This window comes from Cyanistes caeruleus, chromosome 4 (assembly GCF_971803275.1).
Source record: "Cyanistes caeruleus chromosome 4, bCyaCae1.hap1.1, whole genome shotgun sequence".
NCBI classification, from domain to species: Eukaryota; Metazoa; Chordata; class Aves; order Passeriformes; family Paridae; genus Cyanistes; species Cyanistes caeruleus.
The window spans coordinates 65,668,154-65,682,321 of NC_141704.1; the positions used below are offsets into that span (position 1 = coordinate 65,668,154).

The 14,168-nt window shown below is 42.9% G+C and overlaps 1 protein-coding gene across 1 annotated transcript; it reads right to left on the bottom strand.

Annotated features, from left to right (window-relative positions):
• Window positions 1-8,805: 8,805 nt before the first annotated feature.
• LOC147653725 (uncharacterized) lies at window positions 8,806-12,124 on the bottom strand. The gene is made up of 2 exons (XM_086885295.1): window positions 9,602-12,124; window positions 8,806-9,288 (listed from the first exon to the last, which is right to left on the bottom strand). Exons 1-2 carry the CDS (start codon window positions 10,412-10,414, stop codon window positions 9,091-9,093), a joined length of 1,011 nt encoding a protein of 336 aa, XP_086741421.1. The 5' UTR covers window positions 10,415-12,124; the 3' UTR covers window positions 8,806-9,090.
• Between the last annotated feature and the right edge of the window lie 2,044 nt (window positions 12,125-14,168).

Consider the following 14,168-nt stretch of genomic DNA (forward strand, 5'->3'; position numbering starts at 1 on the left):
TCCAAGAGCTGATTTGAAGTGATGGTGAAAACACAATTGAACCTTTTTGCAGCAGGGTGGATGGATAGAAGCAAAGCACAGCACGGCTGGCAGCAGCAAATGAATTAAAATGCATCCCTGGAATATGTTTCTTGGATTGTTCTTCTAGTATTGTGGTAGTAATTTTGATGTCTGAGTAGTGAACAAGCAACAAGTAGTGAACACGTGATTTGTAGTCAGTTTTCTATTTCTTATGTAGTGGAGAGTATGGATGCTAGCTTTGGAGCAGGCTGCAGAGAGCTGCAGAAACTGCAGGCCCCATGGCCTATCAGTCCTGCCCGAGAAGCTAGCCTGGGAATTCATAGGAGGATTTCAAAACAATCCTCAGAGACAGAAAACAACTGCCAGGTGCTGTTTGTCTGTCCTCTTGTTTTCCTTGCAGGAGAAAGTCAGGGGGGTGGTGAGCCCCGCTGACCAATGATGGTGATGTAGCACTTTACTAAGCAATAAGAGTTTCCTTTCTGTACTTTCCACGTATCTGTCTATTAGACAAGCCTAGAGTAATAAAGTAGAGAAGATTCTCCTGTTGTGACTCCCTTGAGAGTCCGTGTCGTTCTTTCCCACCGTTCCCAATCAGAACGACAGAGGAGATTTTTAAGAATTGTGTTTTTCTCTCCTGGTTGAGGAATGTGTTCTTCACGGGCTGAATCTTCATATCACTTTGTTTTTGTAGAAGAGCAGTTTCAGCAGCAGATGATTCTCCTTGCCCTCCTTTTCATTTTTCTTGTCTGTATTATTGCCTGGCAGGTTAACCTTTTCAAATTGCGTGCTGCAAAACGTTGCTACTAAGGATAGTTGGTGTCCAAACAGGTTCTTTTCTCGCTTGGATTTCAACTATTGCAGGATGAAAGGTTTCTAATGAAGCTACAGAATTGCATATCACTGGGACCTTGACTTCTTCCCTGCTTGGATCTAGATAAAGAGATTCTTGCCAATTGAACTGCTGACATATTATGTAGAGATCAGGAGTGGCCACCACAAGTGGTACTGAATTCTTGGAAATGTGGTGATTTTTGTTAGAAATGATTTTAGCTTCGACAGTGCAAGCTTATCATATCCATCTGCATTTGTGTTCTATTAATCATGGGGTTTTGTATTAAGCATGGGCTTCAGTTTGCTGTCTTTTTGTCACTTCTTCAAATACCAGTTTTCTACACCTGCTGGCTTGTTCCTTCTGACTTCAAATGGTATCTCTTGGGCACATAACTTCATCTTATTGTGAACAGCGCAAAGAACATGTTTTGGTCTGCCTTGATTTGATGGAGTGATTGCTGTGGAAGGACTGGGAGGTTTTGTGGTTTAAGGTGAAAGAAGTTCAGCAGCCTTGGCAAGTAAGTGTGCCAGTTTACAAGGTGAATCTACAGAAACCCCCGTGCTTCAGCTGCAATGTACAATCTCTGAGGCTGCTGCTGTCGGGGTGCCTTTGTTCTGTTGGTTTGGGAACCCATATTCTACACAGCATCATTTGTCAGAACTCCATTTCACTTGTACAGTCCCTCTGTTTTCCCACTTCTGAATGATGGTTTTCTCTGTGCCTTTAACATGGGGAATTCTGGGTGATAAAAATAATACATATTCCATAATGTTTTACGTTTCCTCTTGGAGTTTTTTCTAGTTTTCAAATAATTACCTTTTGTTTCTAGCTGGGGGCAAAATGCATTTGCAGTTTCAGTGGTTTTTTTCCCAATTTCTAATCTTACTTGGGCACTAGATAAGGGAGAAAAATGCCCTAGTTTCATGGAAAAGATTCTGTGTTATTCCATGCCTTGAAATGAATTAAAATACGGTTCTATTGCTCTCTGTTTCATTTCTTCACTTCATTTGGTAGAGTTTAGAAATCTCTTGCCATGAACTAGGTAGTGCAGAGTGCCTGCCTTGCTGTGTTGAACTCCTGGGTGAGCATGCCAGGCTTAGTTTAGAGATTTGCTTTTAAACATCCCTTATTCCTTGTGAAATCTATCATTTGGTTTGTTTGTAGTTGTGTTAGAAGATAAAGAGGAGGGGGATCACCCTGGAAAATTTGTCATCTGAACTGAATTTGTACCCTTTAGGCCATCAGTGACTGCTCCTTAGCTTTCTCAAGGCATGAAGGACACTGGGAGTTCCTCCCAGACTCTTCTTTTGGGACAGCAGTCCTTTCTCTTTGGCTCCATGAGATGCTCTGCACAGGAGTGCTTGAGCTCTGAAGGGCAGGGGCATTCCATGAGGGTGAATAATAAAGAACTCCTGTAGCCTGAACTGTTTCCAACTTAGCCCAGCAGAAGGAATTGTTTCCCAATTCTGAGTCTAATGGTGCTGCTGACAAATTGTGCAGTTTCAGAGCAGCAGTGCAAGATGTGCAAGGGGCTTGTGTGGAGGGAGAGCAGCAGCTTGTAACACTGGACCTTTGTCCCGTGGGCAGCTGTGCGGTTTTAAGCGGGAATGTTCCGGAGGGGTGTGGAATTGAAGAAATGTTTGGAAGATTTGTAGGTTTGTTGCTGTAGGTGTGAAGGGTGGGGACAAGTCTTGTCCAGTGACGGAGCAATGATTAGGTAAGGTACTGGGAGAGCATCTGAGGATGGTGTTGCTGTTGCATGTGATTTTTCTGGAGGCCATCTGATGCACACAAGATTTGTTATGACTACCAGGATTGCAACTAAACAGAATGCAGTCATTTTTCTTGTAATTTAGTGCAGCATCTTTTGATCCGTGATGAGCTGAAGGCTCAGTGCACAAGGCTGAAAGGAAATGGCACGCTCTCAAGAGATTTTGGTCTTTGCGGCTTCATGAAGGTGGATAGGACATAATTCCTTCGCTCATTGGAGCTGCAGAGTTTAGTTTGATCTCCTCTGTTTCTAAGCAGTGCTAAAAGGTGTTCCTTCCCTCAATTTTGATGGCAGCAGAGAGTCAGCTAATGAATGTGGATCTAGGTAAGGTTTGTGGAACAAAATCAAACACAATTGTCTGAAAAGCTGTTAGACATGCCTACAGTCAGTGTCAACAGAGAAGGAAGAGGTTAAAATTCCATCTTAATTTTAGAGCTCTTCCTCTCTTCTGCCTGCTTTTCCCATAGTGCATATGGAACCAGCATAGTTCATTTGATCCCTACCCCTGAGTGCAGCAGCTCACCTGCTTTCTGCTGCCCGCCTTTGCTTTCTTGTCAGATGGAAACACTGAAATAGAAAAGGTGATGTGACTTAATTGACTTCATTCAAATGCCTTGGCAATTGAATTTCTGTCTCTTGGCTGGATACTCAGCATCTCTAAGTGCAGAATCCTCCCTGGCACTGTATATCCTCGCCTTCTCCCTGACACCACCACTCAAATATTTTCCTTTCATTGTAAAGTGAGTGAGATTTTACTTGGCTGGAATTCTGCAGTGCTGGGAATGAAGGCTTTTTCCTTCCTCATTTTTTTATAATGAATTTCTTTTTTATTCTATTCACACCTTCTGAGTGAGCCTTTCATAAGGGCTTCTGTATTTCACAGAGGCTACACCTATTTGGGCCTGAAGACTTTGATACAATTGTAATCACTTGGAAATGGAACCTGTTTGATTTGTATGGAAGGCAGCCATTCTCCCTGTTCCAAACTTCCTAAAATAGTTTATCCACGTTGAAAAAAAAAATACCTCTTGGAGATAGTGAAGACAGTGCATGATGGTGATTCCAGGGATGGATAAGAAGGACCATCACCTTCCTCACACCAGCAAACTTGAGACTAATAGTCAGGTCTGCAGTTCTAATTTTAATCCACAGTAATCTACAGACAATCCTTTATTATCTAAAAAAGCTGATACCGTTCAAGTTGGAAGCAAGCTGAAGTTGGAAGAGTTAGGTTTCTTCAAAGCTCTTGTTTCCAGCAGGATTGGAGAGCCTTTACCTTTTGTAACAGGAAGGTTTTAAATTTGTAATGCTGACCTTGCAAGTGGAACTTGGTGGCTCCATTGTTGCACTTGGAGCAGCCAGATGACCTCAAAGGAGAAGTGCATTGTTCTAACTTGTGTGGAAGCAGTGGCTTCAAATACCATCAGGAAGTGCTGGACTGGCAGGACATTGGATGGATGCTCTTAGGCCACAGAGCTGGAAATATCAGTTGTAGCCACATGGTAAGTCCATTTATGTAATTCCAAATCTGTTCCTCACACGATCTGTGCTCCTCTATTCCGTATCAGCTTGGTGAGGAGGTAGATGAGACTGTTGGGGGAAAGAAACACTTAAATTTAAAGCAGAGTAACTGTTCCATTATAAATGCTGAAGATAAACCTGTGAGGCTACCAAAGAAATCTTTCTTTGGCTTCCAGTTAATAACTTCAAATGGATAACAAATCTATGCTGTATAATCTGCTTTGAATGGATTTCCTTTGGAACGTGTGCTTCTTCCTGAATGACAGAACTGCAATATTTTCACACTTGCAGTTTCACCCTCAAATGGCCACAGGAAATGCAGCAGCTTCTGTTTTCTGTTGCTTCTGTTTGTTAATGCTTCAAGGTGCTGCTCTGTATTTGTCCCCAGCTGTCATGACCTTAGAAAGAGAATGTTCTAAAGATAGGAGTAAAAAAGCCAGAGAGCTCCTCCTTGCAGCAGACACGGGCAGCATTGGATCCTAATAGTTTTTGCAAGGCATCCTGATGGGGAGAGGCAGATGTCAAGAATGGCAACTTCAGCAGGTGTGTGGCTGCTTCGTAGCTTGGGCTGGATTCAGGAAGGGCAGTGTTCCAGAGAGCAAAGTCAAGAGTTTGAATCAAGTAAGTGTGAGGTGCCCAGAAAGGCAGGGCCCACACTGCTCATGTGTGTCGGGGGAAGGTGAGAATCAGGCCCATCTGCTCCTAGAAATGCAGGTTCCATCTTTAGCAGCCAAAGGCTATGCAAATAAATGGCTTCTATGTATTGGAGAGCATAGAGCATGAAGTTAGTGTTTCATGCAGTTGTTTGAAGGCAATATGGGATTCCAGAGCTTAGTGTTTGAATTGCAACTTGAATTTCCTTCTTTGCTGTTATTTAGACTGCTCTGAAGTAGTCATGAGAAGCAAAAATGAAAGGCAATGTTGTTTGATGGGGACTGTGGTAGGGCTTTCTTGCCAGATTTGAAATGGCTTGAATTGATTAAAATCTCCAGGTGAGGGGAAGGTTGTATCCATTCCTCTCTCTTATTAAAGCAAATTTTCCAAGAGGGATGTAAAATTGCAGTTGAGGGTTGGGGTGGTTTTTTCTTTTTTCCCTTCTTTCATGTGCAACCTAACAACTCCAATTTCGCAGGCCTATTTAACATTTGATCCCTAAAAGTCAGTCCTTTGCTTTGTATTTTGGGCACTTGTTCATCTTGGGAAATTTGTCATCTTCTCAGGGCATTGAAGGTCAACCAAATGCTGCAGGTTTCATTCTTCCTTTCATATGGTCTATGTCCTGGGGTTTGACTCTTAAGCAGAGCTATTTTTTTATTTTGCAGCCTAGCAGTTGTACGGTGGGGCTGTGTGCAGGTGAATTGACTTGAGAACGATGGGTAAATCAGCTCCTGGGAAGATGTGCACTGCCTGGCCCCGATGCTTCAGCATGCTTGAGGTCAGCTTGGCTGTCTCTGACTGTCTAATAATAATGCAGAATAACAGAATTAAGTATTCATTGTAATTGGTGATCAATAAGATTTGTTTTCAGCTAAGTCTGCGTGCTAGTTTCTAAAGCACTCCAGTCTGTTTCATCAATGACCTTTGTGGTTTTAGCTTAAGCTTTCCAGTTTCTGCTGTTGTTATTTTTTGCCCTGTCGCTGTGAGAGGAAGGGATGATGGCTGGAGGTTTGGCAGTCAGCGAGGGCCTGGCCACCACTGCAGTTCTGTACACTCAGCCTTGGAGATGTGATCAGGAATGTGCTGTTAGTTGCCAGTTTTGTACTGCAAAGACTGAGCATGCTGCCATCACTGTGTTTGATGAGTGAGTTTTCATTGGTTTGGTCCAACTCCAAAGCAGCCTTAATTTGAAGGTGGAATTCTTTGTGGATGAGGCTGTGAAGAATATGGTGTTTATACTCCCATCCTACGGGCAGTACGGTAGAACAACTCCTAACTGATTTGGTAATAAAGACCTAGTTTTTCTTCACTAAACCTGCCCTAGCCAAATTCATCAGCTGGTGATAGCTATCTCTGGAGTGGAAAACCTTTATTGAGTTGATTGACAATTTAATATACTTTGTCAAGCTGTGTTGTTTAGTTTCTGTTGATCCAGAGACACCTGGGGCTCCTTTTGCTTCCTAAGGGATTAAAGTAGCAAGCACTTAGAATGAGATATTGGGAAGATGGGTGCAGGAGACTTTGTAATTTACTATGGAAAAACATAATAATGATGATGAATATTTCAGGTGGAAACGATAGCATTTCACTATATACTATGTGAAATGCTTTTATGTGGTCTTTTTCATTTCTCTTTTATTTTTTAATCCTGGATAAATTAAATGAGGCTTTTGGGGAAAGCATGAGCTGGAATTTCTATTGAGGTTGATAACCTCTGATTCTGCTCTCGTTTGTCTGTCTGCTGGAACTTGTAGCAAACTAGCTATGTCCAAGTTTAATTGTGTAATAATTATTTTTCAAATTGAGCCTTTCTCACTTGGTGCTGATGTATTTGGGGGAGGGAGGGGAATGGAGAGTAAAGAGCTCCTTTCATGAATACAATTGAAATTTCATCTTGCTGATTTGAGCCTTTCCAAGATTCAAGTGAGCATTGGATCAGGTTGGAACTGAGGGGATGACTCATGACTCTGGCATAAAAACTACATTGCATTCCACATATTAGGAGTTTTCTGTTGCCCACAAGAAAGTTCAGGAAAAAAAGACAAAAAGAGAAATGGGTTTCAAATTTCCTGTGCTATTTTCAGTTGACTCCTCTTTCTGGAGATGCCTTAGCAAGTGTAGGACATCTGAAAAACTTGGAACTGCAACTTTCTTGTTGAGGCTCTGATGAACATTGCTTCTGTCATCAAGTTCTTGTGTTCATACTTTGAACTTAGCTGAGTAATGTTGGTATCAGCAGACTCTACTAAAGCCATGCCTTCCTAATTAATAATGCATTCTTAATAAAAAAAAAAAAAATCTATTTCTTCATGTATTTAATTACCTAGTGAGTGTAAGACTGAATGAAGTTAATACCGTGCAGATTTCAAGCAAAACGCTGCTTTTTAATGTGCTTCAGTATAGGCTATGCACAAGTCAATAGACATGATTTTTAAGCTTCAGTTACCTTTCATTACCCTGTGCATATTCAAATTCAGATTGATGAATGCTGAACCAAAAGCAGACATCATAGAGTTAATTGAAGTTCTTTAAATTCAGAGGCAAACTATTTTCATAGCTTTGTTTTGAGGGTGGGTTGCTTTTGATGTCTGGGGTTTTTTTGGCTAAGGCAATGGCAAACATTTATTTATCCTGCTCCCTCCCCATTTTCCACCATCGTTGTTGCCAGTGATGCCTGCAGTGCTCAGTGGTCAATGACCCTCAGCCAGGGTGAGCTGCAGGAGCCTTACAGACGGGCCTGTTCTTTCTCCCAGTGCTAGAACAAGTGCAACAGCACAGTGCCATTTTGCTAAAAGCTAATATTTTTCCCAGCAGCTTCTTCTCCAGGCAGAATGAAATGCTTTCTTCAAGAGCAACCACATCTTTTCTCTGCCTGAAAGGTTGTGTTTGTTTGGGGTTTTTTCTCTTGCCTTAGGTGAGAGATAAAAAAAAAATGAAGAGGAAAGCCCAAGGAAATGCCAAAAGTACCACCTGGTAGTAATTTTGTGTGAGTGTCTCCATTTACACTTCAAACTTGCTCTTGGAGAACTTGGAGCTGCATTTAAAATGTATTTTGGTAGGTGGTCTGCTGCTGACTATCTGCATTTCTTCTTCCATTTCTTTTCTGTGCTTGTTTGGTATTGCTGCTGAATGTCCCCAAAGAGTAAAGTGGTGTGGAAGAGTTGAGGAAGCAGCTTTTGAAATTCTAAAGCTGATGTGTAGGTTTTGTTCCTCTTGGATTTTTAAAAGCAGGTATGTCATCCAAGTTAACTTTCTTCAGCAAGTAACAAGATTGTCGTCCTTCCACTGATGCTCTGTATTTTAACAGAGGTATTTGATGGTGCTGGAAAGGAGCAAGATGCAGAATGAGTTTGAGAGAAGTGATTTAAAGTGGGAGCACAGATGGTTGATTCCTAAAAATCAAAAAACGGATGTTTTGTTTTGTAGGAAAATGAAATCTAATCCTATTTGAGGGTCAACAGGATAAATACAAAGAACTAAATACAGATGTAGATACATATATACATATATGCGTGTATATATATATATATATATATATATATATATGTATAACCCCCCCCCCGAAATCTATGAAGCAGGACTGATTGGTGCCATAGCCCAGGCAGCCTGTGGATCTAATTGCCTGCCTGTATTCAGCCCTTGCCTGGATGCCAGGGGAGACGTCTCTGGATTTGTCTCCAGACAGCTTTCCAGGGATGATCCTGCTCCTTTCCTGGTGCCCCAGAGTGCTGCAAGCCCCCCGTCCTGGGGCCATGGTGATGCCTGCCAGGGCCTTTAGGGTCCCCCCTAAAGGGCAGACAGGGTTTGACTGCAAGCTTCCTTGGAAGGTGGAGGCAGGTGAATATTGGCCACCTTCTTCTTTCCCGCTGCCCTCCGTGCTCTTGCAAAGCCTGCTGGGGCACTGGGGCTCTCCATTGCAGGCAGTCTGGAGCTGCCATGCAAAGCCATCTCTCAAGGAGTCCCCAGGTCTCAGGTGCAACCTCAAGAAAATGACACAGCAACGTGTAGAAAACGTGAACTTTATTCACTTGACTACTTCTAAAATCTACAATCCAACGTTACTAGAAGACTATGGGGTAAGAATCTTAAGGCTAAGAAACTTCAATGCTTCAACTGTTTAGAACTGAACACTAAGGGAAAGGTCAACTTCTTGGGGGAAACGTGGTGGGGAATCGAACAACAACAGGGGTGTGGCTAACTTGTAAGGTGGGGAACGTCGCAGTGCCTGGGCTGGGCACTGGTCACCCGTTCCCCGTAAGGTTCTGTAGCTGGAGCGCGACGCTGGAGGTCAGAGCTGTGGGGAGGTGCGGAGTCTCCTGTCACTGCCCTCTTTTGCCGCCATCTTGGTGGTTGGTTGAGGGCTGTCGCGAAGGAGCAGCCGCATCAGGTCGCGGTTGTCCATCAGCAGCTGCATCAGCTCCGTGGGACAGCCCTGTCTTCGATGGCGGCGGGGCCCCGCACGGCCCGAAGGGCTCTGGAGATTCCGCTGCAAGGCAAAGCACAGGGATCCCCATGGAAGAGGCAGAGGGGCAGAGCGGGGCCGGCACCTGTGGGGCTGCCTTTGGCCTGGGAGACAGAGACTCGGGCCCAGTTGGGCTGGGCTGGCCCGGGGAAGAGGCTGCAGCAGGCAGAGCTCTGCCGCCTCTGCTTGGTGCTGTCCATGGAGCTCAGCCCCTGGGCCGCATTCCCCAGCCAGGAGCTCAGGCCCCTTCTGCCGCAGGGCATTGGCCAAAGGGTGCCCAAGAGGCCCTCAAGGTCTGCCCCATCCCGCCTGCCTGACCCCCCACCCCCCTCCTCACCTCTCGCCAGCGTCTCTGAATTCTTTTTCCGAGCGACCATCCCATGGCCATTCCTATGATGAGCAGGTCGATGAGCAGGAATGTCCTGGCCGCCCACCGGATGCGCTCAGGGTCCGACTCGTCCAGATGACAATCCTCCAGAAGCAGAGGAGAGGCATCCGTGCTGCGCTCAGGTTTGCTCACAGGGTCGAGGGGATGAGCCAAGAGCAGCAGCACGTAAAGCTGCAGCAGCGCGGAGGAGCCGTGAGCAGCCATAGTGCTCTGCCAGCAGCACCGAGGCTCTGGGCGTCTCTCTGCGAGCAGCTGTGCCTGGGCACTGGGGCGCAGCAACAGCTGGGGACAGTTGCCAGCCAGCGTGCCGTCCCCAGAGGCTGTGATGTCACAGAAGCACAGAACGCCCTGGCTGCAGAGAGCCCTGAGAGAATGTTGAGTCCAAGCTGGGAGCCATGGCGGCAAGCATGGCCAGCAGAGCGGGGCCCGAGCGCTGCGGCCTGGCTTGCCTTGCACCCGTGCCACAATGATGACTCCAGCAGCCCCTGTCAGGCCATTGCAGTATCTGATGGCCCACGCTGGGCACAAGTTCTTCCCAATGGCCAGCGTAAACCTCCCTTGGCCCAGCTTCCAAGCCTTGTTGGCATCTGCTCTCTCTTGTCCTTGCCCACCTGGCTGGCGCTGCCGTGTTGCTCGCTGGCCTGTCTGTGGGAGAAGAGGCTGTGCCAATGAGTGCTGCTCAACTTGGAGGCCATTCAAAGGAGGATTTGATTGTGCCTGCTGTGGGAAGAAGGAATATGCGTGCACATGGCCACTTCCCATAGGTTTTACCCCAGATTTTCATGAGCAGCTGTCCTAGTGAAAGTCAAGTCTGTTTTAGTGAGTATTTGAGGGCTTCCAGAGCACAGTGCCATCTCAGGGGAATTCTGCTGGTTGAGTTCTACTGAGGCTTTGAGATGAGTTGCAAATCCTGAAAATGTTCTCCTTGCCCAGGTAGTAATTTCACAGTTTAGACTCTGGGGATATTGATTGCTCAGTGTTGAGGACCTCATGTAACTTTCAGCCCCAGAAACTTTCAACCTCCAGTGATTGTCCTTGAGACAAAACCATTTGAAATCTTTTTTTCTGTGGACAGGAATTGCTTCGGTGTTACTTCACATCATCCATTAAAAATTTGATGCCTGGAACAAATCCCGAGTGCTGTGTGATTTCCTTGGTCGTGTTCTTTGGAATGGCTTCCCCCTCATTTTGTGAAGCTGGCCCCAGAAAGGTCATAGATGGGTGAGAAGTTCTGAAAGGCCAAGTGGTGCAGATCTTTGCCTCCTGTTTCGAGGTCTGCGGTGAGCTGTGAGTCCAAGAGCTGATCTGACGTGATGGTGAAAACACAGTTGTCGTGGTTTTAAAGCAGTAACTGAAAAAATACTAGAAAACTTACTTTTTTCTTGCTGTGAGATATGGATTAGAGCAAGAGCAAAACAGGCTTAAAACTTAAAAGGAATAAAGAAAGTTTATTCACAAAACTACAAGAATAAGAACACCAGAATAAACTTTCAGAAAACCCTTTTATCCCGCACTACCCAGCATTCCCTTGTTCACATGACAAGATAGAGACAAAAGACTTTGGAACTTTGGTGTTTAAAACAGTCCCAATTCTTGCTAGAGTCTCTTTATCAGTGTTTGTATAGAAACAGAAATCTTCTTCTGCTAATCTATGGAGTTTCTCACAAGAAAAATATTTCTGTTATAGTTTTCTATTTGTTTGATGCCAGCTGCCCGGAAATCTGCCATGAGTTCACTCCTCCCATTTCACATCACTCTGAGGTGTGTATGGGCCATGAGTCCTCTTCATCTGTCTCTGTGAGCTTCGCAGGAAAACAGTTTTCTCATTGCCCTCAAGGCCTCAAATCTTCACTCCACTCTGTTCCAGCGCCTCACTGTATCACAATTACTCTACTTTTTACTCAAAATCCACACTTTGAACACTCCATGCTTCCCAATATACTCTGTCATGAATTAAAGGAGTTTTTTTCAGAACATGGTTGTCCATCTCCATAGCTTTAAGAGAAAAATATTTCAGCTTATAAAGCATCTCCTTATTCTCTCTTCCCTATCTAAAACTTAAGCCTTGTTTTTGTCCTATATTTTTCTAATACTAAAAAAAAAAAAATCTGTGTTTTTCTAAAAGTGAAAAAAAAAAATAAAAAAATAAAGTAAAGAGTAGAAACAGAATAATATTTCTGAGAGGCAGGACATTTTTTAGTTTGTGTTGTCCGATGGAACAACAGTCACTTGAAGAAATTCCATATAGTAGAACATGTCACATTTGTCAATTTTAACCTGAAATTTATTAACAGGAATGTCTGTACTACGAACATGTGTTAAGTATAGGAATATATTGCATGTTTTCCTACTTGTAAGAAGTAAATTTCTGTCTTTACAAGCTAACACCATTAATTTCAGCTCTTAGTTATTCCCATTGCATATTCTTTTAAACAGACTTAATCAGACAAATTTTGTGTTATTTAGCAAGTAATGCTTGGTTATTACTACAAGTTCTTGAAGTCATAACACTTAAAATTGCAGTACATATATATTATTCTTACTATGATGATGTGAGTTGGCTGCTAGTCATTTAACTATATATAAGGTCTTACTATTTCTTAGTGCAATTACTTAAAATAAGTGTCTTGGAAATTGTTTTTATTTTTAGATTTAAAACTGTTCTTACTAAAGTTGATTTGTTAAAGATTGGACAATGTATATTTAATAATTAATGTTCCCCAGTGATATTTATTGTCAGTCAGGATTCACTTTACAGTCAATAAATAACCTAAAAAATCTGAATTTTGTAGCCAGTTTTGTCTAATTCTTAGAGCAATGCTTTGGGAAATTGGAGATATATATATATGAATATAAATATGTATATCTGCTATATACCTTTTTTATGATGGTTTTGTCCTACTACTGCAAATGTTTCTTTTTGTTTGTTTTTTCCTAACATACATAAAATTTTCTTAACCATATTTAAAGCTACCAGCTTGTTATTCTGACAAAACCCTGTGAGAATAAATTATTTTTATTAATACTCTACATGTCAAAACCTTGCAGTCAGTCAAATAACAGAAGGAGTGTTCATTGTCTCTCTCCCCCACTGATGCTGTTCTAGGAGTTGGAGTTAGAAGATTCAGACATCAAGTGAAACAGTGAAAGATGATAAGAAAACACTTGATTCTCACAAGGTATTTCCTACTAAAAGAGATTGTTTTGCAGTTTTGTTTGCTCTTGACACTATTTTGAGTAAATGTGAATTCCTAAGACATGCTCAAGGCAATTAAATATTTATGCTCCCCAAACTCAATTTTTAAGCAACATTTTCTGTTTACAAGAATCAGGTTTGCTTTGGTTTTATCTCTTTTCTTTCAGGTTACAAGACAGATTTTTTTATTATTATTTTCATTGGGGGAAAAAGATATGTATTTATAGTGTTTGTGAAGACTTTGCTCAGCTGAAAAAAGTAATAGGTAACATGAGTATAACATTGTGTTCTTCCATATTTCTATTTTTAAGTCCTATTACATGTGATATTTTCCATTTTGCCTTCTATTAGGCCTGAAATTGGAAACTATTTAAAACCTAACAAACCCCGGAGTTTATCCCTGTTCTTTGAATAGCAACAGAAGTATGGCTGTCATGGTTTGACACATCAATGAAGAACAGCCTCTGCTCTGCAGCAGGTACTCAAGTGGAACTTTTGCAAGTGGGCTCTCATCAGGAGTGAAACACTGGCTGCTGACTCTGCTGCTTTTGGTCACAGACTGCTGCCTTTATGAACCAGGTTTGTCCTTCTGCCTCTTTTGTGTTTTATATAGACTTGATTACAAATGAGGCACTTGTCCTCTTAACCTGGGAGTTGCAGCAGGTCAGCAGCAGCAGGAGTTACTGGCTGCTTCCCATCAGCTGACTCCTTTTAGCCAACCCTTCCCATTTCCTGCGCCAATCCGATTTTTCCAAGCAATTAGGAAGAAAACTAAACCATAACTTTTACAAAATCACTTTAGGGAAGATGTTGCTTAATTGTTTGCTTCATTCAAATGAACACTTCTAACATTCACTTCTCTGAGTAAGAATGCCTTTTATGAGAAGCTGCTAAAAATAGGAATTTGAGAGCAGGGATGTTAAAAGTAGGGCCAGAGAGGAGCAAATTTGTCGCAGGGCAAGTTCTGTTTGCACTGAGGGAGTACTATCAATTTTGTCTCTGTCCTGTCTTTCACTGGTCCTGAAACAACAGTGCCTGCTTGAACAAACCTGCTCCTCAGGAGTGATTGGATCTGGTGCTCTGGGTGTTAGCAGCTGCAGTGCTGAACCACAGGCAGACATGAGATCTGACTGGATCACCCTTGCTAACATTTTCATGTAGAACCCATAACTCACTTGATCAGCAACACTTGCTTGAATGCTGCCTTTTGCCTTGGCTCTTCCCACTAAATAGTTCTTGAGCTGGGAAGTGGTCCTGATCTAAGAATCTGCAGTAATCTTTAATTCTGCCTTTATAACTCAGGAAACCACAGTAACCTTC